At 38.9% G+C, this 24,352-nt stretch overlaps 1 protein-coding gene across 4 annotated transcripts in view; it reads right to left on the bottom strand.

Annotated features, from left to right (window-relative positions):
• Positions 1 to 24,352, bottom strand: part of MYLK (myosin light chain kinase) — a 227,777-nt gene that overhangs the window by 14,934 nt on the left and 188,491 nt on the right. For all 4 annotated transcript variants that reach the window (XM_062607068.1, XM_062607070.1, XM_062607069.1 and 1 more), the window contains 6 exons: positions 16,390 to 16,692; positions 12,296 to 12,331; positions 12,105 to 12,198; positions 10,876 to 11,079; positions 5,561 to 5,778; positions 859 to 982 (listed from right to left, as the gene is read on the bottom strand). In XM_062607068.1, coding sequence (XP_062463052.1) covers positions 859 to 982; positions 5,561 to 5,778; positions 10,876 to 11,079; positions 12,105 to 12,198; positions 12,296 to 12,331; positions 16,390 to 16,692 — 979 coding nt within the window. The remainder of the gene's footprint in view (positions 1 to 858; positions 983 to 5,560; positions 5,779 to 10,875; positions 11,080 to 12,104; positions 12,199 to 12,295; positions 12,332 to 16,389; positions 16,693 to 24,352) is intronic.

Genomic DNA, 24,352 nt, shown 5'->3' with positions numbered 1-24,352 from the left:
GACGAGGTTTCAAGATCTAGAAAAAAATGCTGGAAGTGAATAGAAAATAAAGGTCCTGTAAATAAACTGGCAGAGTGAAGTGACCTTGAAGAGCGTAGCACACTTCACATAAGAAATAGAAGATAACAGAAACATTCAAAGTCTTTGCTGGGAATAAGAGAGTTGATGTAGTAGCTTTTGCGCAGGACAAGAAGGAAAATTATGTTGCTTAGTTTGGAAATGAGTATGAGAACTGACAAGGCAAGCAGAATCATGGAAGAACTGGGTAAAGATGAGGCAAACAACTGTGCACTGCCAGGTGCAAGAGCTGCAACTAACCATCATCTAAAATATTTCCATTCTCTTGATCCATGCTGCTGATAAATTGTATTAATCCTGTGGTTTGTTTTTAGTAATAAGTTAAAATGCACTGTGAACAGAGAGGGTAATGCTGGGATACTTCAGTCTGTCCCACAAGGAATACAATCTGAATAAGACAACCCCAACATTTCACCAAAAATTTCACACTGGGAATAAAAGAATGGAAATTATCATGCCCAAACATTTATTTTTAGCTTCTGTGAAGGAAAAAATAGTTTCAAATTAATCATAAAATACTCTCACATTGTCTTTTTAAATGAGATGAAACATTGCTGTTCATGATGTAAGATGTACAACACTAAATGACTGGATTTCCAGAGCTGCTGGTTCTGCAGTTTGCCAGTTGCACCCTTCAGAGAACAGAGAATTTTTATTAAACATGCTGGAGCTGTTAATTATAATAAAAAAGGCTGAAAATTGGAGAAGAATTCAGAAGTTGATGGAAATTTTGTATGTTCAGCAACTGTCAGGATTTGTGTTTATAGCAAAGATACTCACAAGATGTAGCAGATAACTCCTATACTCCACATATCTGTTTCGTATCCAATAGGTTCATAGTTTATAACTTCTGGAGCCACAAACTCAGGTGTCCCAAAGAGAACTTTTAGAGAACCTGCATTTTCTGTGAAGAATGCAAGAGAAAACATTAACTGCTACATACAGTTTTTCTTTAAATAGAAAACCCCCACAATTATTCCACAGTGACATGAAAACCAGTTTGGTTTCATATTTGTGACTTTGTGGATGCTTCTAAAAGGGTCTACAATAAAGCTAATGCTAGTAATATGAGCTGAAAGAATGAGGTCATGGGACATATGTGCTCACTCTTTCTTGTGTTGACCCACCAGTATTGCTCTACTGGAAAATACAGTGATGAAGGTGGAATAACCTCTTTATAACCTAGTATTACCAGTTTATGCTGCCAGTGTGCAACTGTGAATGATATGTCTAACTTGTAGTCGTAGTGCGAAACACAAGTCATTTAGATAGAAATTATTTAGGTAATGCAATTAGCAATTGCATTATGTTTATCTTTTGTGCAAGAGTTGCATCCAGATTAGGCACAGTAGAATCACATTATGAGAACTCATGCCTTCCCCTAAGAGATTATAACTTAACCAAACCAGATCTGAATGGGAAGAATTACAGATGTAACAGATTCCAATCCTGCTCTTGTTAAGGTTACCACAAGTGTAGAAATTTGAAGCACTATAATCAAAAGAAAAGCTTAAAAAGACCTCAAAACCCAGCAGATCAAAGTTTTGAGAAGCCTACAGTAGAAGCTACTTGTCCACAACACTGGAGCTTTGCAAAATACTTTTATTTAGCAGCTCTTGCTCTCCCAAGTTTTGCAACATAAATGCTGATCCCAGTACTGACTCTACACCTACAGTTACCTCCACTAAAACATTGAAAGCTGTTCAGCCATTTCATAAGATGAAACCATATGCCCAAGTTAGTACTCTTTCAAGGTATGCAAATCTCCAGTTTACCAGATGAAAATTGAAGATTATGTGAGATTAATAACTTGCCTAATAATTGAAGAGCACGCTTGAGACAACTTTCAAGCACTACAATGGTAATTCACTCACAGTCATGCCAGTTTCGCATTTTAAATGCTGTGAAATCCTTGCTCTTCTCAGGTATGGTGATAGTAAATTAAATACAGGAACCTCATTTTCACACATTATCCCTGCTTTCAGAGACCCCTCCATGCAGAAAGTACCCATTTCTAGAGACACAGACAGAAGAAAGCCAGGGATCAGCCCTAGGAAACCCCCTGGGCCATCCCGTGCAAGTTCACCAACATCAAGTCCTTCCTGCCAGATGTCTGTCTAGCCTTTAAAAAGCACATTCAAGAGCTGTTCCACAATATCCTTACACTCACATAACTAGAATTTTCTTACCCCCCCCCCAACCAAAAATAAGATTCTTTCCCTAATATCCAGTCTAAACTGAGAGCCTAAAACAACAGCAATCTCTTCTCCACAGTGTGTAAGTAAGTAAGGAGTGAGAGATCACCCTTCATTTTCTAAGCACAGACGGGAAGCCTGAGATCCCATCTTCCCATTTGCCTTCTCTTTAGGTCAACACCTACATTTTTTCCCAACTGTCCTTATGAAAAGTTATTGAAATTTGTCACAAAGTATCTATTTTCTGAAAGCTTCATCATGATCATCCAAATCTCAGGCTCAGATTTTTACATCCAAGTTTGGAAGCTTTTCTGTGCACTGTGTAAACTACCATGAGCCACTGTGTATGCAAAAGGCTGGTGTATGAAATGTGCTGCCCATAGGTCAGAGAAATGTTTTTTTGAAAACATGGCATTTGAGTGCAAGCATACAGCGTGAAACAACTGATAGTGTTTCTGTTTATAAATGAAAAAAATAAAGGAATAGACCTTTTCAATGCAATAATATGTCAAATCTTTACCCAGCCATTTAGAAGCTTGGTATACAAGTAAGATCTCTGTTTGGATATCCCTTAGTTCAGATAGAAAGCTGACAAGCTAGCTGGAAAGGGTTGCTGAAACTGTGTATAATCAACTGATTAGAAAAAACCTTTATAGTACTCAAAACCCATTCCCTTTTCTCCTCAAGAAGTTTATCTTAAACAATTTTCTGCATGTGTTCCTCAGCACACCAAAAAAGGTCAGGAAAATATCCCTCTGCAGCTTTGGTATTTCCTGACAGTGCAAGAGAACTAATTAGCTGCAGGAGATGACTGCAGAAGGAGCTGATTCTAATTCCTTTAAAACTGATCAAAACACTGAATATTTAGAGGCATTAATTTGCATGAGTTACAAAAAAGTAAATCTCAGAAGTGCAAAATCAGACACTGTTCCCTTCAGCAGTCCATTGGTTGAGCAGTTTCTGCTCAGTCAGGGTCAGCTCCATACTCTGAGGGACTGAAACCAAAGCCAAAGTGAATTTAAGTGCTAATTTCAGTATCAGAAAGCTTGACGGAACACAAGTGGCAGAATGTGCCCTCAGCACACTGCATAAGACAATTGGAAAGAAGAGGGTACTTTCTGAGAAGTGTTTTGTCAATTTTTGTAAGTAAATGAAAGAGTAAAAATTGTTTTCTACTTTTGGAAAAAATCTGATCTGAAATGTTACAAACATCTTCATGATTAACACAGTGCTTTTGCTTTATGGGCATGGCATGGGAGGATGCTTTCTCTTGCTATGGAAATGCCACATGCACCAAGTTATCCAGAATGGCAGGCTGATGAAAGAAACAGCAAATGCCTATAATTTAACTTTGCAAGAATTATCAACCTATTAAGCCAAATGAATGTAAATTATTGTAAGATCAAAATCAGTGGCAGTGCCCATAGCTCCCATCCTTCTACATCGAGAAAAGCTATTTATAGGTTAGAGATTTAGTACATGTCATGACTGCAGCAGCTCAGCAGCTAGTGTCAGCCATGCAATACACAGCGATGCCACAAGATTAACAGAAAAATCTAAAGGGTGATGGCAATGAGCAGGCTACTGAAAATAGGATCTTCCTTTTGCTAAATGTGTGTTGAACTGTGAAGTTGAAACAACAGTTGAATAAATTCCTATAAAAAGGCCATTCTGTGGTTACATTGTATGTCTTGTTGAAATCCACTAAGTTCAGCAGTAAATACATAGTTTTCAGGCTGACAGCTGGGACATCATGGGATGGAGTTTTTCACACATCTCTGATAAAAAAAAGTGCAGCACTGGAACTTACTTACCAGTTCATCTATTTCCTCAAAAAGAACAAAATCCAGTTCATGCTACCAGAAAACTGTTGGTTCCATGCTGGTGAAGGAACATAAATGGCAACAATCTCTTTGTTTTGTTGGTTTTGTTTTTTTAACGAATGAAATAAACACCTTATCTCAGAGCTCGCAGCGTCCCTGAGACCAAGATTCCTGCAACTTCTGGAGTTGAACATCATCTAAAAATCCCCTATTCATTCATTATACCATTTTTGGTTTGTTTTAGTAAAATAATACTCTTGGGTATGCAGTAGTCTGTTACTAAGTGTGAAAAGAAGTAGGATGAACAGCATGCAGGCAAGTAACAAAATCCAGAAGGTTGTAATTCCAAACTGCACTCTTACAGAAAACATTCATTGTTCTACTTTTTAATAAGCATTATTTTGTTTAAAGAGGGATGGCAAAAGACTACAACTAAGAATCTAGCTGTGGGCCCCTTTATGTAGAGAGCAGCAATTCATGAATTGTTCCAATCAATTTAATGGGAGAAGGGCCACAAATCTCAGCTCTCGCAGTGTGACAGGTTCATGAAGTATTTTAGTTCCTCTGAATTCGTGGAATGATTTTTTTCTCTTGTGAAAATACAAGATTTAAAAAAAATCAGCGTGTGATGTTGGTAATGTTTAACACTAATAAGCACAACTGAAGGGCTGCTTTTTAGAGCTGAATTAATGCTGAGCAATACGAAGAAAAGAACCCTCCAGGGTGTTTGGATTTCAAATTGCAGAGCACGGTGAAAGTCCAAAATGGATGATAGGAAGCAGCTAAAAACAACTTAGGAAGGAGAGGAGCTTGTCAAGTGGAACTCCCCCCCTCAATCCATTGCATTATTTTTAAGTAGCACTATTTTATTTTAAAATTTTGAGCATGAACAAAACACATCTCTTTATACAATTCCTCCCTTGTTTAACATCTCAGGTAATATGTTTCTATTTAGGATAAGAAATGATAAAACTAATGGGGAAATGTAAATTAAATGTAATTATCCCTATCTGAAAGGCTTCTAGAACATCACCTTAACTCTTATTGATACAAAATTTCAAGGATTTGTAGTATTAATGAAGATCAAGGTTTTGTTCTGTTTTTTTACAGTTAGAGAGTTAGTGGTTTATGGTTTCATGTAGCAGCTATAAATATTTGTTAACATTACTACTACTGTATATTTCACCTTGTAATGTACAGGGATACCCTAGCCATAGAAACAAATGAGTAGACTGTATACTCTTCACTGCAAACTCCTCTTGCAGATGAGGTGCCCTACCCTCATTCTTAAATATCTTCTTTTTCCGTTTTCTATTTTTTTCCCAAACCTGTAAATCTTTATAGGAAACATACTATTTACTCTTTATATATAAAATATACAAAATAATATAATAGGAAGTATTAATTACTGTTTGTCCTGCCCTTTTCCCCATGTCATATTGAAATAGGCAGAAAAGTCATTACCTAATCTTCTTGCAAGTCCAAAGTCAATGAGTTTGATACTTGTACCAGTCTTGTTGACACACATAATGTTTTCTGGCTTCAAATCCAAGTGGACAATACCCTGCTTATGGATGTACTGAACTCCTTCTGAAATCTGCTTCATATATTTAATGCACTCTCTCTCTGTCAGTTCAAAGTCTTCATCAATGATTCGTTCAAAGAGTTCTCCTCCAGAAACCCTATGAAAGGCAGAATAAAAAGAGGACTTCTGTAGCATTTTTATTTTGGGAGTAATCAAACTATTTCCTTTACAGAAATACAGATAATTCAAGCTTGCATTAGTCACTTGAGGACACAATCTGTGTTTTGCAATGGCATTTTCCATACACACAAGGATCACATATGAAGAATCACCTCCTTTGTGCAGTATAAATCAATAGATTTTCTCTATTCCGAATCTCTTTCCCAGATTAGGACTATGAAACACACACACCGGTATCCCAGGCAGGGATGTAGATTTGCATCTGGCCTTTAGGATTCAGTCACCTGCAGCTGGGAGTAAAGTGTGTGCCATGTGATTGTCACCTTGCTGACATGTGTTTAGACACTGCTTGACTCACTGCTTCCTTTCTCCCGATGTTCTATCACTGCAAAGTGCTGAACCCAGGACAGCAAGTAACATAATTAAAAAAAAACCCTAAGATACATGGGATGGGTCCCAGGGAAAGAGGACAAAACTTCTATTAGAGGAGCAAAAATTTGGGAAGAAGGGAGATTGGGAATGACAAAGAAAGGCTGAAGAAGGAAATATTCAAAAATACGGTTAATTGGAATGCAAAGCTTAAAGGGTAAATTATTGACCCAAGTGAGCTCAGAGGGAATTTCCTCTTTAGCTATGACAGGGCAAGGATATAACCCACAGCTCTTTCAGTGCTGGTATTTTTAGCTGAGCCATCATTACACTCTTTATAGATCAAAACCATTTTTATGCTTATTTAAGATGTGAAATAATTGGTCTTTCCAGGGTAGAAGCTCCTGGATTAAACTGTTTGTGGAACTTAAGTGGGACATTTTTAACCTAGACATAATCAAGCAAAATTTAAATCATGCGGGGGTTTGTTTGTGTGTTTCTTTTTGGTTGGTTGGTTGCTTTTGGTTTGGTTTGGTTTTCTTTTAATTCTGTGTAATCACTCAACTGATTTATCTGATTATGTCCAAAGATGGGAAATATTTTTTGTATGCAGCAGGTGAATGACCCATACAAAAAGGAGCAAATGGTGAAGAGCAGCTTTGCTTTTAGAAGTCTGTTCTAAATTTAAATGCTTCATGGTCTTTATATGGCTTTATATTTTGCAGCATTCACGCTTATTGCCAAATGTAATTGCATATTTCAGTTACAGAAAAAAAACACACAACTGCAAACTGGGCTTGCAATGTTTGCAGGTTGGCAGGTATATGATTATATCCTTCATGTGCTAAACTGAAATTGAAACATCTGGAGTTCTGGACACATATCTTGCTTTGGTTATAAGATTTCAGAAAATATATAATTAGAAATGGTACTGCAGTTTCCTATTGACATGAAAATAGGGAGAAGAGCATATGCTTGACAAACTGAGAGGCTACATTGAATTATAGCATATATGTAACATAAAGTCATTAATATGGTTAAAGCTGTTGAATAAACAATTCTAGTAAGTTGGAGATCTAGTATTTTGTTACTCCAGTAAGATATTAACAGTAAGGAGGTGTTTATGAAAGCATCTGCATGCAAAATGGTTACATATCTGGAGCACCCTGTGATTTCAAATGATAACCATAATAATACTAAGAAGTACCAGCTGCTTTTTTGACTACTTAACACAGAGAATGATGGCTTTTTTTTTACTGTAAAAAGTGCCATACTTTTCAGATCCATAAAGCAAAAAAATTTCAGAAGTTGTACCATTGTTTCAAGCACCACTTCTTAGCATACTATTTGGACATTGACTACTGTTAATAAATATGCATTTTTTTATCCTTGGATCATTAGATCCTCTGGTAGCATCATAGATTAAATTGCAATTGCATTTTTAGAATGCACATTTTGTATTCATATTCTGAGCCAAATCCAGTTTCATTTTTGCCAGGTTAGGAAGCTGAAATGAACCAATGCAGATTAGGTTCTACGTGTATACAGAAGTCAGCTTGCTTCCGACAGTCACAACTAGTTCAGAATCTAAATCTCTCATTCTTTACTGGATTCTCCTCTTTTCAGTTTTCTCTAGATGAGGAAAATATTCCTGTCTATAGAGTCACAGAATGCACAGTTTAAAAATACTTTATTAGAAGTTTTGGTCATGAAGGAGCAGTGGGAAGAATCTACCTTGGAGTTACCCAGGGCAAATACTCAACTGCATTTTAGTAAACCTCACTTCAAAAAAAGAGAAAACCCTTAGTGACTTGTGCCAGCTTAAATCACACCAGAGGAATGGAGTTTACTACTGATTTTTTTTCTTTAATAATCTTCATTTGCAATACAATAAACTTTTAATCTATGTCAAATTAAACTAACTTTCTGAACTATGTAAAAACTCTGAGGCACTTAGCTCCTGCTGCTGAATGCCATTCACAACATGCTGCTATTTTTCAGATGTTCTTTTTCCACTGAGATGCTTGTTGTGGAGCCAGTATATTGCCATATTTGAAAAGGAAATGCCTGAGATGTGTCCCCAGTTTCCAGCAAAAGGCAGATGGGGTGGTTTCCAAGGAAAAGCACATCAAGAATTTGAATCTTTCTAGTGTTTGATTTTAAATGAATGATAAAAAATAGTGCATTTATTATAAATATGAAATCAAACAGTATAAAATAGTGGCATGAAAAATATTAAAAGAAGAGAGGATGAAGTTCAAAAAGTTTTGAGAAATATATGGGCATAAAATTAAAATTAAAATCTTAGGATAAGTATCAGTTAGAAAAATCCAAAGGTGCTTTTCAATAATAGTGGAGGGGGAGCTGCTACATTCCAGTCACTGCTAAAATCTGGTTTCAAAGGAGGCTGATGGCAATTGAGCTTGATTTATGTGAAATCCGTGCATTTAGACTCTGATGGGAATAAGGAAAACAGCTTGGAGACTAAAAATTTTTGAAGGTATTTTCCACAACTTCTTTGATATTCAAAGAATTATTAGCTTAATAGCAAAACCAGAAATGATCCACCTGTGGCTGTCTAACAATACGGGTTCAGTGGCTGTGCTGGGACTGTGTCAAACAGGTATAGAGGCTGCCAAGAGTCATCTGACACAAAGATGCAACTGACTGCCCAGACCTGCTCCAGAGCAGGGACAGACTGCTACTACCTGCCTGCTGCCTGAAGAACCATTTCTCCTCCTGTCTTTGTATGGGGGTCAAAAGCCAGAAAAGTTGGCTACCCCAAACTAAAATCATACCCTAGTTAGACTGGTTAACAAAATCACTTTAGATTGCATTTTTCTATATTTTTAAAAGTAAAACCTCTTTGTTGGCAGGGGGTAACTAATGGAGTGTAAAGCCATATGCTATTCAAAGCTCTTTATACATTTCCTTGTTTTCCATTAGGTCTGCCAGATCCTAATTCCAGGCTAAGTAGGGCTCCCTTCCCTTACCATCAGCAGCTTGCTCAACTTCTGAACCTAAAAATAAAACCACTTTCTTGCACACAAGTTCCAAGGTTGTATAATGGAGATCCAGTCTCTAAAATGTGCTATAGGAGTTTGCACATAATCTAGGCAACTGCCAAGCGAGCAAAACAGACATATAGACTTTTGCTTCTAACTATTTATATCTTATTTAGCATTTCCAGCCAGCAAAACACCTGCTGCTGCTGCTTGCAGCAGACAGCACTTGAAGTAGATGTGGCAACAGAACAGTGACTGATGTAACTTTTTGGATAAAAAGCATCAGCACGGATCAGGATTTCATTTTCTTTCCAGCTACTACTGCCACAAGTACTGGAGTCATACCAAGCAGGTGCATTATGGATGATGTAAACATTGGTCATGTTGGTCATTATTGTTTATGAAGTCTGACCATTACTTTCCATCCCATGCTGTGCTTTTCTTATAGTGAATTCTGGTGCATGAACATGTTCTGAACCTTCTTTTTGTTTTGATAAGTAAGTAACTGCCATTTTTAAATACAAAGATACCCGTCACAGGCCTGTGAGGTGCTTGACAGAACTGCTTTAGTGGTGCTTTTCTGCTACTTCCCACAGTGGTGTGGAATAAGTAGGTCAAGGCAAATGATTTCTGGGAGGTAAAAAATAAGTGTTGCTCTCTTACTCAGCAAGAGCAAGGCAGCAACACAGGCTGTCTTCAAATGCAGCTTTACATAATTGTATAGCTTTGGATGAAGAGTGCAATAACTTTCAACTAAAGGAGAAATTCCCTTCTACAACTGCTGCACCTGGACCAGCATAGAGAATCTGTGTATTGACATTAGGGGCAAATCAATTCATGTTTAATTAGGGGTCTTTTGGTGGGAAACAGTCAGTGTAACCAGTCTTCCTGCATCTACTGGTATAGATGTAGAACATTCACTGCGTTCATCTGAGGAGATTTTTTAGACAGCACTCCTTTATTATAAATGGTTTGCAATTGGAGTATTTATGTTGTTGCAGAAAAACCACATCAGACTAATCCTTCAAGTCTCTTAAGAATATAAAAACTGGATATAGAACTTGATGAAAACTAAAATGTTCCTAACATCTCTTGGGCATTATAAATTTGCCTGGCTGAATTTTTCATGGAAATTCAAATATATTGTTAGAATGTAGCTTAAATGTTTGCGTTCCCAAGCATATCTTTCTTACTAGCTCTTGCACACCAACATTCAGTTCTCTGCACAAGACAACTTATCAGTGTTTAAGTGAAATTTGACATGAGCTTTTACAATACATGTTCAGAACTGCCTAAAGAAAGAAAGATTTTTTTCCTTAAACATATATTTGGTTCTAAATGAAAGCCCAAATTGCAGCTAACATTTTTGTCTCCCCTCCTAAGTCGGCAACAAAAGAATGAGCAGCAGAAAAACACCACAGGTACTTTAAAAACCAAACAAACTAGACAATAAAAACCAAACAAACTAGACAATAAAGGTTGTAACACATCTCTCTTATTTTTAAGAGATACAACACAGATTCACTTACACAGTTTAAACAAGTTGGATACATAACTGGAGAAACTTACAAGATGTGAAAACCATCCAGGCCCTGACGATCCTGAAACCTTTGACAGTCCCATATCTGGGTAAGTTGCTACATTTGCACAATTATTTTCAACATTATTTGCTTTGTTAATGAGAACTACTTTATACTTACATTTCCAAGACCATAACGATGTTGGCTTTTTCTTCAAAGGCATCTACACATTGGACAAGTTTTGGATGATGTAGACAGTTCATGATGCTGATTTCATCCCTTATGTTTTCTTTTTCCTTAGCAGAATATGCTTTGAAAAATTTTCCTGCCCAAACTTTTCCAGTCTTCTTTTCAACAAGCCTAAAGACTTGTCCAAATTTCCCCCTGAAAATATACAACTATTTCCAGTAAAAGTTTTTGCAATGTATGGGCCACCATAAATAGCAATATTTTACTAAATATTCAGTACAACCACTCCATTCTGAAATAAATATGTCTTCATATCAAATACTGTTCAGTACTGATTTTGTGCAGAGTAATCTGCAAGAATTTTTGAATGAATGCCACATTTAGAGACACCCCACTATACCAATTAGCAAGTTTTATATAAGAAGGTTCAAAAATTGGAGTTCTACCAGGCTTTAATTCATGTCACCCAAGCCTTTCTGCACAGTTTTCTATAGATCATACACTCTGAAGGGGCAGCAGATAGGAGACAACTCAGGGGCAGGATATTGGATATAGGTGAAATCAGAATCAGAATGCTAGAGGCTTCAATACTATTATTTCACATGCTGCATATGTACAATTCTACTCTTACGATACATTTATCAAGATTTATTAATGGCAGCATAGAAGATCTTTTGGCCTTCAGCACCACCAGCAGCACAAATCACCGAAAGATTATTGTGGCATGCAGTTCACATAACCATGAGTTTGAGCACTGAGAAACACAGCCAGGCTAATCACTGACCTTCACTGAGCAATACTGTTAATGCTCTTGGGATTATGACCGCTGTCAAAAGAGATTCTAGCCCATGGGCAGGATAATCTTATTACCACTAATGGATATAATGGAAATTCAAGTGCACAATGTGTACCTTTTTTTTCAGCTAGCTTTTAGAGCATTGAAAAACGAATGAATCATCTAGCATTATTCATTTTGTGGGCTCCATTCGCCTTGCCAGAGATGTGCATGGTGTCTATTTAAAATTATCAATTAATAGGAATAAAGGATGTTTATGGAGTTGGGGCCAACATATGTTAAAACCTATTTCTACTGCAACAGAGGAGCCCTGTTGGAATGTTGAAAGTGCAAGACACTGTCAAAGAATGAGTGCACATGATCTTTATAATTGACTGGTAGCCTTGGAAACTCCATGTCTTCAAAAGCACACCACAGTACTTACGATCCCAGCCTTTCTTCAATATTATAGACATCTGAAACTTTTTGTTCAGTGTTGATAGTAACCGTCCGATACTCGACCTCAGTTTCTTTCCCTTCTATAAATAAATATTAAGGACCATGATTAAAACCTCCATAAAACATGAATGAAAACACAGATTTTCATTTGTCCTGATTAAAATATGAATTTCTTACCATCATCAGATAACTCCACTTCATCCTCTTTAAGTTCTATGATGAAAATAAAAAGACATGAATAACTTATGTAGGCTATGGTATGTACATAACACAGTCAAATTATTCAGAATGACATGGGCATTAACTTCATAATTAAAATCTCTTCAACACTTCTATTTGGTTATTGACTACACAATCACAGTCTGGTCACCATTTCTTGATAAATCAAGTTAACGTGTTTTGCAGTACTTGTCTATTATACTTGCCTACTAGAAACAGCAGCGTACTCAACCAGTTCAAGGTCATTTAATAAGTAGCTTTAGGAATGCCTTAGTGAAATAGAAAATAAATTCAAAATATTAAAATCAATAACAACACTTCTGGTTCAATGGCACATCCTTTTCCAGCTTTTCTATGCATTTTTTTGGGGTTGCAAAGCTGAAAATAAAGCGAGTTTTTGCATGAAAAGCTTTCCTGCAAAGCATCCAGACAAAGTTTTCAGGCTCAAGATGGCTACAAACTTTGGACAGCATGCACTTTCCTGAGCATGGCTGAATTTTGAAATCCCTGATGTCCAAATGGAGCCTCAGTTCTGCAGACATACTCAAAGACAGGCAGAAACGTTGGCAAGCCCAGTGGCATAAGGCAGAGTAAAAGCTGGCCTGAGTGTCTTGATTTTAATTTTTAATTTTCGTGTGCATGAACTGTCAGTAGCACTGGTTTGTGTGTTGTTCCCTATGTTGCCTGCAGTATGAGGGGAAACGGGTTGCAGCTGGAATGATGTTACATATTGCTTGCACCTCTCAGGCTTGCTCCTAAGAGCTGTGGCTATAACCAGTCATTTGAAAAGCTGCAAAGGCAGTTGTACAGTGACCTGTAAAATCCTCACTTTAGCTGCTGAAGGTGCACTTTGCCATGGTAGAGTGCAAGCCTAACGAAGTGATTTATCCCCACTGTGTCAACAGATTTATGTTTTGAAACATTAATGCAGTACTCTGGATGCTGTTAACTATATTAGAGTATAGAGCTATATGCAGCAGCTGAGAAGAAAACAGCAGAAAAAAAGGGCGCAGGGTGAGCAGACAGCTGATCTGATGCATGGGCATCGCTTTTTCACATCCAACACATAATGCTGCATCTGTATTCTGGTAGCAAAGACAATCAAGTAGGTATAATCTGTTACTAAAGCCTGTCTCTCTTTTTTTCTGCATTTGCAACCCTTGTATGTCCCAGCACAGACGAGCTGGTGTGCAGCAATTTACCAGAAGAGCAGGGAAGGAAGCAAGCCTTCCCCCCTCAAGTGTAACTGTCCTCAGATCTTCCTCAGCTGGAAACCACACTTGCATAGAGCACATCACATTTTCCTCCCCTTTTAAGGGCTGCATAAAGGAGCTGATCCCAACCACACTGCCAGTAGTTAATGTCTGCCAAATACTGATCAGACAAAGAAGTCAGTTCGCTGTTCTGCAGCAACACTGTATTGAAACAATGAACTAGAAACATTTTGCTCCACCAGTGGAAGCCTAAATTAGATAATTGGAACATATCTGAGCTTGGTAAGTGCTGAGTAGCTGTGTTAAAACCTTTCCCAGAAGTGAGTCAAGGGTACTGAATATTCCTCAAACATGGCAATACCTATAATCTGTTGTGATTTACAGCCTTATGTGAGGAGCTGTTTTCTTTAAAAGTTAATCATACCTTTCTTCACCAAGGTTATAGTGAGATTGCTAATATGCACTGGTTACCTGAGTACGAAAATCAGTAATCAGTCTTTCTGGCAGCAACAGAAAATCCCTAGTTACTCAGATAAGTATTTACATAGATGGCAGCTTAAAGTCCTGACTTTGACAGGTGCTGGACACATGCATTTTCCACTGCCTTTAATTAAAGCACCAGTTCGCACACTTAAAAAATCATGTTTTATATGACTTGCCCTTTCTCAATGCTAGCTGCAGTATCAAGAATTGAAGTCAAGAGGTGCTGGCATTGAGAGCTCCAAGACAGCCCACCCTCCTATGAAAAGAATACATTTTCTTTTCACTCAAAACAGTATTTCCTTTGGTTGTTTTTTGTTTATTTGTTTGGGTTTTTTTGTATGTATCACAATGATTCACACACTTTCTAGCCCTTTTCTATTAAATCTGTATCTCAGTCTTAAACTCTCAGTCTTAAAAATGGCTTGTTTGTTTGATCCAGTACAATTAGTGCTTGTTCTAGGAAAAAACAAATGTAGGGAAGAGTCAGGTCCCTAACTCTAGAAGGTGTTTGTCCTCCATCCAAAGAAAGAGGCTAATGAAACACAGGTAATTTTATTATGAAGATCCAATACCATCTAGCTCCCTTTCAATTTTATTGTTGCTCTTAATGTAATTTTCTTCCCTTTGAAGAGAAGTTTCATCTTGATTTAGATCACATTTAAAATCTTTAAAATACAGGGAAGTGATTTCTCAGAATTTAGCTCTTGAAGAGAAATACGGTTTGCTTTTGTTTGGAAATGTCTCTTGAAAGGCTTACGCAGTTGTGTGATGCTGCATCACTTTGCTATCATTTTTGTTTTGCTGTGGCAATAAAAGATAACATCACAAGGGCTATGTGAGACAATTAAACTCCAAAGCCCTGCATACATAGGTAAGGAGAGAGATATACAACATACAGTCCACTCCTCGAAGACAAATGGCAAAATACATTATTCCTGGCCTGGGCTTTTTGGTATGGTATGACTATCAAAGTGATCCTTGCACAGTAGGTAGATGTGGGTGTGCAAAAAAATATTCATTCAATATCTGGGTTTAAAAAATAATGTTGATTTTTGTGTGTGTTTAAAATTTTAGTACCAGGTTCCAAATAATTTCTAAAATGCTCCACCTCTTCCATTAGTCCTTTGGGAGGATTTTAAGCAAAAAATAAGAGGCAAAAGGTACTGAAAATATTTTTACAGGTATGTGCAACTGTAATTAAAAACCCTAAAAAATATTTTTAGCACCCATCATGCTGCAAAACCAACATGCCTTGATCTCACAAGATTAGTCTACTAGGGGCAAAAAGACTGAGGAGCTCTATCATGCTGGGATTTGAAGCATGGGAACTACAACTAGGTGTGAGAGACTAATCCAGTTTCTGCTGCATATTCAGTGTTTGCCTGACAGCAAGCGTATTTACTGTTTCACAGCTACAGGTTGGGCAGAGAAGAGATTCAGAGCAGCCCTGCGGAGAAAGACTTGGGGGTGTTGGTTGATGAGAAACTTAACATGAGCCAGCTTCAGTGTGCGCTCACTGCCCAGAAAGCCAACCGTATCCTGGGCTGCATCAAAACGAGCGTGACCAGCAGGTCCAAGGAGGTGATCCTGCCCCTTTACTCTGCTCTCATGAGACCTCATCTGGAGTATTGTGTGCAGTTCTGGTGTCCTCAACATAAAAAGGACATGGAACTGTTGGAACAAGTCCAGAGAAGGGCCACGAGGATGATCAGGGGACTGGAGCACCTCCTGTATGAAGATAGGCTGAGGAAGTTGGGGCTGGGTGAGATGGTTTAGTGTGAGGTGTCCCTGCCCATGGCAGGGGGGTTCGAACTTGATGATCTCAAGGTCCTTCCCAACCCTAACTATCCTATGATTCTATGATTTTATTTCCAAAAACAAATTTGGGGTAGTCTTTATGGCTTGTTTTTCCATGGTGTGTCCAGTATAAACTGTAATGAATCTATGAGTAAGATTCAGGTAAACCACCAAACATTTTCCAACTGGGCATGGTCTGAATGTGTAACATATCTGTGAAAGGTTTCATCTCCCATTACTTCTGCACTGAACTACAGAAGTCTGTCAGCCAGCACTCACACAGCAAGCCAGTAGTTGAATTATTGACTGCTTTCACCAGGGGATCAGGCAGAGGTTTTGGATCCCTGAAGCCAAGTTTCCACACTGGATGCATGCAAAACTTAATGCTCAGACACGCACACTAAGTCTGCAAGGGGACTTTCAACACACTTACAGTCGGCATGAGCATTCATTTCACAGAGGCATACATGGAGTGTGTACAGCCTGACTCCACTGGGGAACTGTTAAGACAGAGCTTAATTGAACTTAGATCTATTTCTTTCCCTCTTAAAAACTAACCTTCTTGTTTCTCTCCAACTTTTACCAGCTCAGATTCTTGACTGGGCTCGCTGATGCCATACACGTTAGCAGCTCGCACACGGAATTTGTACTCTCGGTCAGCCTGCAGGTCCTGCACGTTGAAAGAGGTGCTGCGGCAGGTGGTGAGATCTGTCCATTTGTTATCCATTGAGTTCCAGATCTCCACAGTGTAGGACTGCACTGCACTTCCACCATCATAAGAGGAGCCGTACCATGAGAGAGTGAGGGAGGAACTCCGTATGTCTGATGCGCAAGGTGTTCCAGCAGGTGGATCTGGTTTATCTGCAAAAACATATCAAAGCAGATTGGATGAAGTCATGAGGGGAAGAGGCAGGACTTCCATTAGGGTATTACTGGCCCTAGGTAACAGGCTTTTTCTTTCCATGCCATTGCTCTGCTTCAGAGGTTTGTACTACAGGAAGAAGGAACAACTGCAATGCAGATGGACATACCTGAATTAGCTGACATAGACACCCATCCTATATGGACCTCAGCATGGGTTGTTCAGTTCCCTGGGCATCTTGGTCAGCCATACTGAAGCCTAATGCCCTTCACAGCTACCATTACAGAAACTATAGATCTCCCACAGTGGTGCAAACCACTCCTTGGTGAAATTCCTTAGAGGTTTACCCCTGTAACAATCACCATAGCTGTGACGCTCTTTCTCCAGCTACCTTCATCTGCTTCCATACTTCAGAGCCGCTACTAATTATTCACAGCCTCAGAATGTGCTACTCATCCAAATATACCTGGGTAGCAGAGATACTAATACCAGTTTGTTGACACAGAAACACAGATCTTGAAAGGTGACAACTTTGTCTGCTAACAATTTAGTGAACAACTTCACCTATGTGAAGTTTTTCTAAGCCTAGTGCAGTCCACACAGCCATCTCTGGAGAAGAGAAGGCTGCATGGAGACCTCATAGCAGCCTTCAAGTATCTGAAGGGGGCCTATAGGGATGCTGGGGAGGGACTCTTCATTAGGGACTGTAGTGACAGGATGAGGGGTAACAGGTTAAAACTTACACAGGGGAAGTTTAGATTGGATATAAGGAGGAAATTCTTCACTGTGAGGGTGGTGAGGCACTGGAATGGGCTGCCCAGGGAGGTTGTGAATGCTCCATCCCTGGCAGTGTTCAAGGCTAGGCTGGACAGAGCCTTGGGTGGCATGATTTAGTGTGAGGTGTCCCTGCCCATGGCAGGGGTTTGGAACTAGATGATCTTAAGGTCCTTTCCAACCCTAATTATTCTATGATTCTATGATTTTACATAATTTAGATACTGAGATTTTTTTAAATCTCATATACATCTTGGAAATTGCTGGGGAGGTGGAAGATCAAAGCTTCTGTTTATCCCCAGTTAGAGGCTTGTTCCTGCAGTCCTTATTTGCATGAATAGATCCAATATCACCAGAACCTGGTGTGCAGATAAGCAGCCAACCATGCAAACATCGAAGCAATACAAACCCCATGCAGGTATATGAATTTTTCAAAATCAAGTTTAATGATTACACAGTAACTGAAATAAATGTTTTTCTAGGGCAGAAGAATGTGACGTTTTAAAAAAAGCTACTGATTAAGAAACTCTTTATGGATGTTAAGTACTTCAAAAGACTTTAAAGGGAAGAAATATCTTCCTTGGGAATAATCCTCTCAGAAGTAATCTAGCAAAACCTACAAAATAATGATGATGTTGATTTGGCTGAACTAGTGGCCAAAGGTTGAATGAGAAATCAAAGGATAAAATGACAGAAGATGAAAAGAAAAAGACTGATAAGAGTAAGATGCTACAAACAGTGGTTACACTGGACATGGACTGATAAAATCCTTTCCCATTTTGATGGCTAAAACTGCTAATGGACATTATCACTTTCTCCTTAAGAAGGGCAGAACTGGCAAACCAGCCAAAAATACAGCCACTTTTTTAACAACAAAAACATCCAAATGCTGGGGAAAACTGCTGTGGACTTTGATCAAGCCTTACTCTGGTGGACTATATGCTCACTGGTAATTCTCATATGACCATACTCAAATTATCATCCCTGGGAAAATGACTGAGCAGACAGAAATAGCCACAGTTTGCCACAAACGTGCCTTTAGTCCTTGGACAGAAGGGCTTCTCCTCTGACTGTTGTGGTTTTACTCATAGAGAGGGAAAATGGGGTAGTCTAATCTGATCAAGATGGTTAAATATCAGTTCATTATTTGGAAGTGTGCAAGTTCTGCTGACCAATTATTTTCCTGAAAAAAAGCTTTTGTAATTCCTTTTAGCTCAGTTGTGATGGAAAATCCATCTTCCTCCATAACTTAAATGTAGTAGAAGATAATTTGCTAACTGTGAGGGAAAAGGCTGGGAGGGAAGGAGGTGGACACCAAGGGTTTGCCACTGCATTCTGTATGAGAATGCCCAGGCAGAAGAAAAAGAGCCTGCTAGAACATTGGTTATCTGTATTCATTTTGGCAACACTTAAAAAGCCATTCCACTAGGATTCATCATTATACAGTACCTCTCTTGTTAAACACAGATATCAGAGAACAAGATGTCCTTAACCTTGGTAATGGCTTATTGCCGTGTTTAGCTGTCACATTTTACTCACCTCATTTTCTAGTAGAATAAAAGGGACTTCTAACAAGCATGAATTTGTAGTGTAGATATCATGAACTGAGTCAGAGAAGTTAAGTGATTTGCCTAAGAATAGAAGGAGAGACTGTAACAAAGATGAGAACTGAATCTTGATCTCCTGGTGCCTTCCCTGTACTATCCTGTCCTAGCTGCCTTGGAGTTGCAAGAAGTGAGAATTTAATGCTTACACCATTCACAATATCAGAACCCTTTTACAATGCTACAGCAGCCACCAGAGAGCTGGCTGTATAGCACACATGGATTGTGTATGATTTTAGTCTAACAGCAGTGATAACAATCTCCTTTTCACTGCAAGTTGCTATCCATGCAGACCTTGTAGGGAATGATGTTACCTCTGTCCTCTTAAAAATCTGTACATAAAAAGAATATTTAGCTCTGTGTCTTGTTTTCTTCCTATATAATCATTCTTGCATCATCTCAAGATGCAGATAGAAGAACTTGGATAAGTAAACAGCTGATTTGCCCTAACTCCAAACAGAACAGAGCAGTTGCTGACAGCAAGAGTAAAATAGCTTTTGAATAAAAAGTTAAGCCAGTAGTCTGTCACTTTACAGAGGCATCTGTTCAGGTTTGTCAAAACAGTACAGATTCTCTGACATCTGCTCCAGCTAAATCTGGACTGTATGCATTAGAGGGGTTTCTGTTTGAAAAAAAAAAAAGTGTTAGCTTGCTCTAGTGCGCTGAATGTTACATTGAAGGAAGAAAGAACTCATATGCTTCTGTCTTTTCAGAGCACTGTCCTCTCGTGCAGGACATGAAAATACAGTCTCTGCTGACTTTCATGCCCAGAGTTTCATTTGGAAACAGCTTCATAATTTATCAGTTGCCTAGGCCACAGTTACCTTAGTGACCTCTCTTTCCATGACTCCCCTAGATAACTGCAATCCATTTGGCCAGCATAGTTTACAGAAGCAAGGCTTAAGTATGTGAGCACTGGAGAGAAAACAGTCATAGCCAAGGGGACATCAGTGCTGAAGAAAATCCTACATGGCTTCAATCTAATATATGCCAGCCAGGGGAATATTTCTCCTTTCCTAAGAAATTTTTCCCAGTAGGCAAAGACAAAAACCTGCAACCCTGGCTGGACTCTCTTGAGCCACAAAGATGCATATTTTTGTTTAAAGTCTACCACATGCTGCTGCCTGCAGATCTGCTCAATGTATAAATACTGGGGTAGTAGCTGCTATGGGAGATCATAAACAAGAATGAAAGCTTGATCTTCGCTCTTTCTTAGTATGACAGATGTACCATTTTACCATGCTTTAAAATTGTTTGATATCAGACTGGATGGTATCCTACAGCTGTGCACATTCAGAGAATTTGCAGATGGTCTCTCCATGTGTCTGTTTTGTTTCTCAAGTTTATTCCATGAGGATTTTAAAGGTTACCCTTTATTCATCTGCCTGTATTGAAAGCTAGGATATTTTGCCAAACTACATTCCCTTCTGGAATATGAAATCTCTATCAGCACAATTAACTGCTTCCAATAAAAATATCCAGTGGGTCAAGGAGGAGCATGGAAGTCAAGCACAATTCTCTATTTTGTCCTGTTTTAGTATTTAGTATACCGTTAATGTCCTTGAGCTGCTCATTTTCAGTATTTCATTTGCATGTCATGTGCAGTCTCTTACACACATAAACATACTTCATACTTAGGCTTATATTGTGAGGGCTTTACATAGGCTTTTTGGACCACAGTTTTGTTCTTCCTGTTCTGGACCAAACCATAGCCACAAGCCAACATATTAACTAGAAGGAAGAGAGTGCATCCAGACATACACTGCTGCTTGTGAACATTTCTACAGGGGAAGCAATTAATTTGAATAGCAAGCTGTAACTTCAGTTTTACTGTTACATGCAACAAAAGAAAACACATAAATATTCTCCACCATAAAATGTCTTAACTGTATGAAACTAACAATATTCCGGTCTTGGCTAACTTACAACATGCATGTAACACCAAAATCAAGACTTAGCTACACTTTATGATAGTCTAGATTGTCCCAGTCAAATTGGCTGTTTCTACACAGTCCTGTTGAACTTGGTCAAAATCCTATAAATTCCAGTGCCTTTGTAGCAGATAGATAGTACTTACACCTCTTTTACTAGGATGCATGATCACCTCGTTTGCCTAACAGTATGAATGTAGAGGCTAACAAGAAAGTTGGAGGTTGGACAGTTAAATGCTAATGGGGTATCAAGCACAAAGCTTCCTATGTAATATCATTAGGAATATCAGTAAGAATTGCCCTCAGCTGGCTCCCAAAGCCTAGGCAAGAAAAAGAGAAGGACAAGTAGCTAATTTGGCCTTAAGCCTCACTCAGGGACTGTTCTACACAGCAGCACAGAGACTGCATAAAGTGACTAACACTTGTGGCACTGAGGAAATATCAGTAGCAACTCATATGTGTTATGCACCATACATAGGGGAGAGGGGAGTGGAGGTGATGTGAAGGAGTGCTCTACTGCTTTCCTCCCTTTGCGCTCCAGCAAACTAAGCTCAGATTAAAAGACCCTGCTTCCCAACAAAGGGAGGTGTAAATTACCACTACCTCAGACCAAAGAGGTCAGATTCAAGTTTTTTCTTTGTTGCATGTGCTCCGTAGGGCAAATGGTAATGTAACAAGCTGGCCTCATATGAAATGTATAAACCACATTTAAGACCATAGCAGGACTGAAACATGCACTTATTAGTTACTTCCAAATTGAATTCAGCTGCATCCCTTCCTTAGACAAATTTTCAGAAATATTTTGGTAAACAGGTTTTGACATACAGCCTGGAGTAACCTCTAATTAAGTTGTATTTGTAAACTCGAGAAACATAAAGCATAAGCATGCTCAGCTTTTAATTAATTGCTGTTTATGAGACAAATTTGACTTGAGATCCTTGTCTTGTTTTTCAGTGGTGTGTAACCCAAAATTCTTCCTGATAAAGAAAGGGACTTTCTCTCTTTCTGCATATGTGGCAAACCCACAACTCGTACAGGACACCCATATAATATGAAGCTGCTAGCCAGATCTCACTGTCTTCTCCACATTGCTCAGTTTACAGAGTGCACAGAACACAAGCACCATTCCATGAGACCAAAAAAGGCAGAAATCTCCTTATCTGACTCAGAGTGCAGGGAAATGGAAATTGCTCTGCTACTTGATGTAAGGGTCAGGCTGAGCAAAAGCAAGACAATAGGGCTTGCTGCACGTTCAGAGCTTGCGGGGCCCTGGTGGCTCTTAAGCAGCAATGTTATTCCAGTAGAAAGCCTCTGAAAACTGAGAACAGCACAAGTACAGCATCTGAAAAAAAAAGTTATTTTTCTTTTATGAACAGAGACAGCACTGAAGCAACATCTCTGAAGTAGCTTCATCTGTTCTCAAAACTGGTTTGGTTTCTTTCTAAATCCCGTTATCATATTTCTGTATAATACTATTATTAGCTATCGTGATATTTGTCTGCCAGATAAAGAACAGACAGAACAAAACAATTTAATTCCATTCCACAAGCTGTTTAGCCAGAGAAGGCATTTAATGCGCTGCAAAAGCCAGTTGAACACTGTCCATGCCGACAGCACTGGCAAAGCCTTCATTTGAAATCCATCAGCAGGAGAAAAGCGAAACCATAAAAGGTCATAACTGAAGTCGGCATTATTGCTGACAGGGCTTGGGGTCATGGCAGACATCTCTGCTTTGCTTGGAAAACTATGCCCTGCAACTTTTTTCTCAAGGGAGAGAAGTCCTGAAAGTAGAGATATTATTACCCCTGAACACCCTGTAACAACCATTAACAACTCTGCTGGATGTTAGTATACTAGAGGTATTAAAGTATTCTAACTTTAGTACATATGCAACTTCTATGTCTTATTTTGCTGCAAAACAACACAGGAGTTGAAAATTTCTCCTAAAGAAGCAGCCTCCCCAGCACAGCTGAGGACCACATGGACAAGGCTAGTTAGCTCAGGGGTCCAGAGTCTGAAATTCACACCTTCCCTGTAATACATAATGCAGACTGCTGCTAACTTCCTTGAAGTGTGAACCATCACCATATTGCCCTTCCTGACAACTCTGACATAAAACTAGGTTGTGTAAAAACTGCCCTTTTCCTGCAGATAAAGTGTCTCATAAACACTGGAGGCCCAGAGCACTGCTTCATGCCATTGTTCCTACTTTGCCACTTGGGGTAACTGAGGCATAAAAGAGTAAAATGACCTTGCTCAAGGACATGCGGGAGAATGGAGCTGGGAACGAAACCAGAACTCACCACTCCCACACAAATGCCCTCAGCACAAGAACATCTTCTGCCACAGGCCTAATGGAACAAACAAATACATAATGCATTCTCAGGAGCCCTTTTTCTAAACTATCTGCTCCTGTGCCTGAATCAACAAGCTATTTGGACTACTCATGTGCTACATGTTATGCATCTGGTTTGATAATAACTGACTGAATCAGAGCTCCAATACCTGTCGGCTGAAAGACAGAATGAATTTTAGGACTTTCCCCTTAAGACTATCAACAGATTCCAAGTCTTTGCTGAGTTGAGTTTGGGTCCTTGGAACCCCATGTTTATGAGCTGGAGTCATGATGAATCATTTTTAACAACTAAGCCATTCATAGCATTTAACAGCAGGTGAAATACAGGAATTCTGAGGTAAAAAAAATACTGCCATGATGTTTCCTTTTCTTCATCAGGGGAAAGGTGAAGGTAAGTATCAGGAAAAATAACTAAGCAGGGAGTTCTGCTGGAATTTCTTCTAACAGAAATGACACTGAAACTAGATGGCTCTTCAAGGAATAATATCTGTATACAAGCACTGACGCATAGGGCAACATAAACCGGTTTTCCTCTATACATTGTTATCTCGCTGTGTAAATTTAGTTCTGATACTGCTTCAGAGTTTTGCCACCAAGCATTAGTAAGGAGGCTGACCGTGGAGAGTGCAACACTGTTGAACTACAGCAGCAGCAGCAAGAGCAGTATAAGACATCTCTTCCTTAACCACCAGTCTGGTTGCCCTTTAACTATAAAAGTCCTCCAGCAACCCAGAGGAATTTTAAAGGCTAAAGGTTAGAGACTGAGTCCACCCACATATTCTTAGAGGATTCACTGCATTCTTGCCCCTAACTGTAAACAGGGAATCACATGGATCCTGCAAGATACAATCTGATGCTTCTCGGAAGATGAAGTTTCGGAAGCATTCATGTTAATATTTCCAAGCTGCAGTTTTCTCTGTAGAAATGTCTATGGTTGTTCCACTTTGCTATCTGCTTCACAGATGGCTGCACGCACTTTTCCAGAGAGGGAACA

Source organism: Pezoporus occidentalis, unplaced genomic scaffold (assembly GCF_034315485.1).
Source record: "Pezoporus occidentalis ecotype Australia unplaced genomic scaffold, CSIRO_AGI_Poc_V1 ctg12, whole genome shotgun sequence".
Lineage (NCBI taxonomy): Eukaryota > Metazoa > Chordata > Aves > Psittaciformes > Psittacidae > Pezoporus > Pezoporus occidentalis.
The sequence above is the reverse complement of the archived record's forward strand: the minus strand, read 5'-3'. Positions and strand labels throughout refer to the sequence as shown.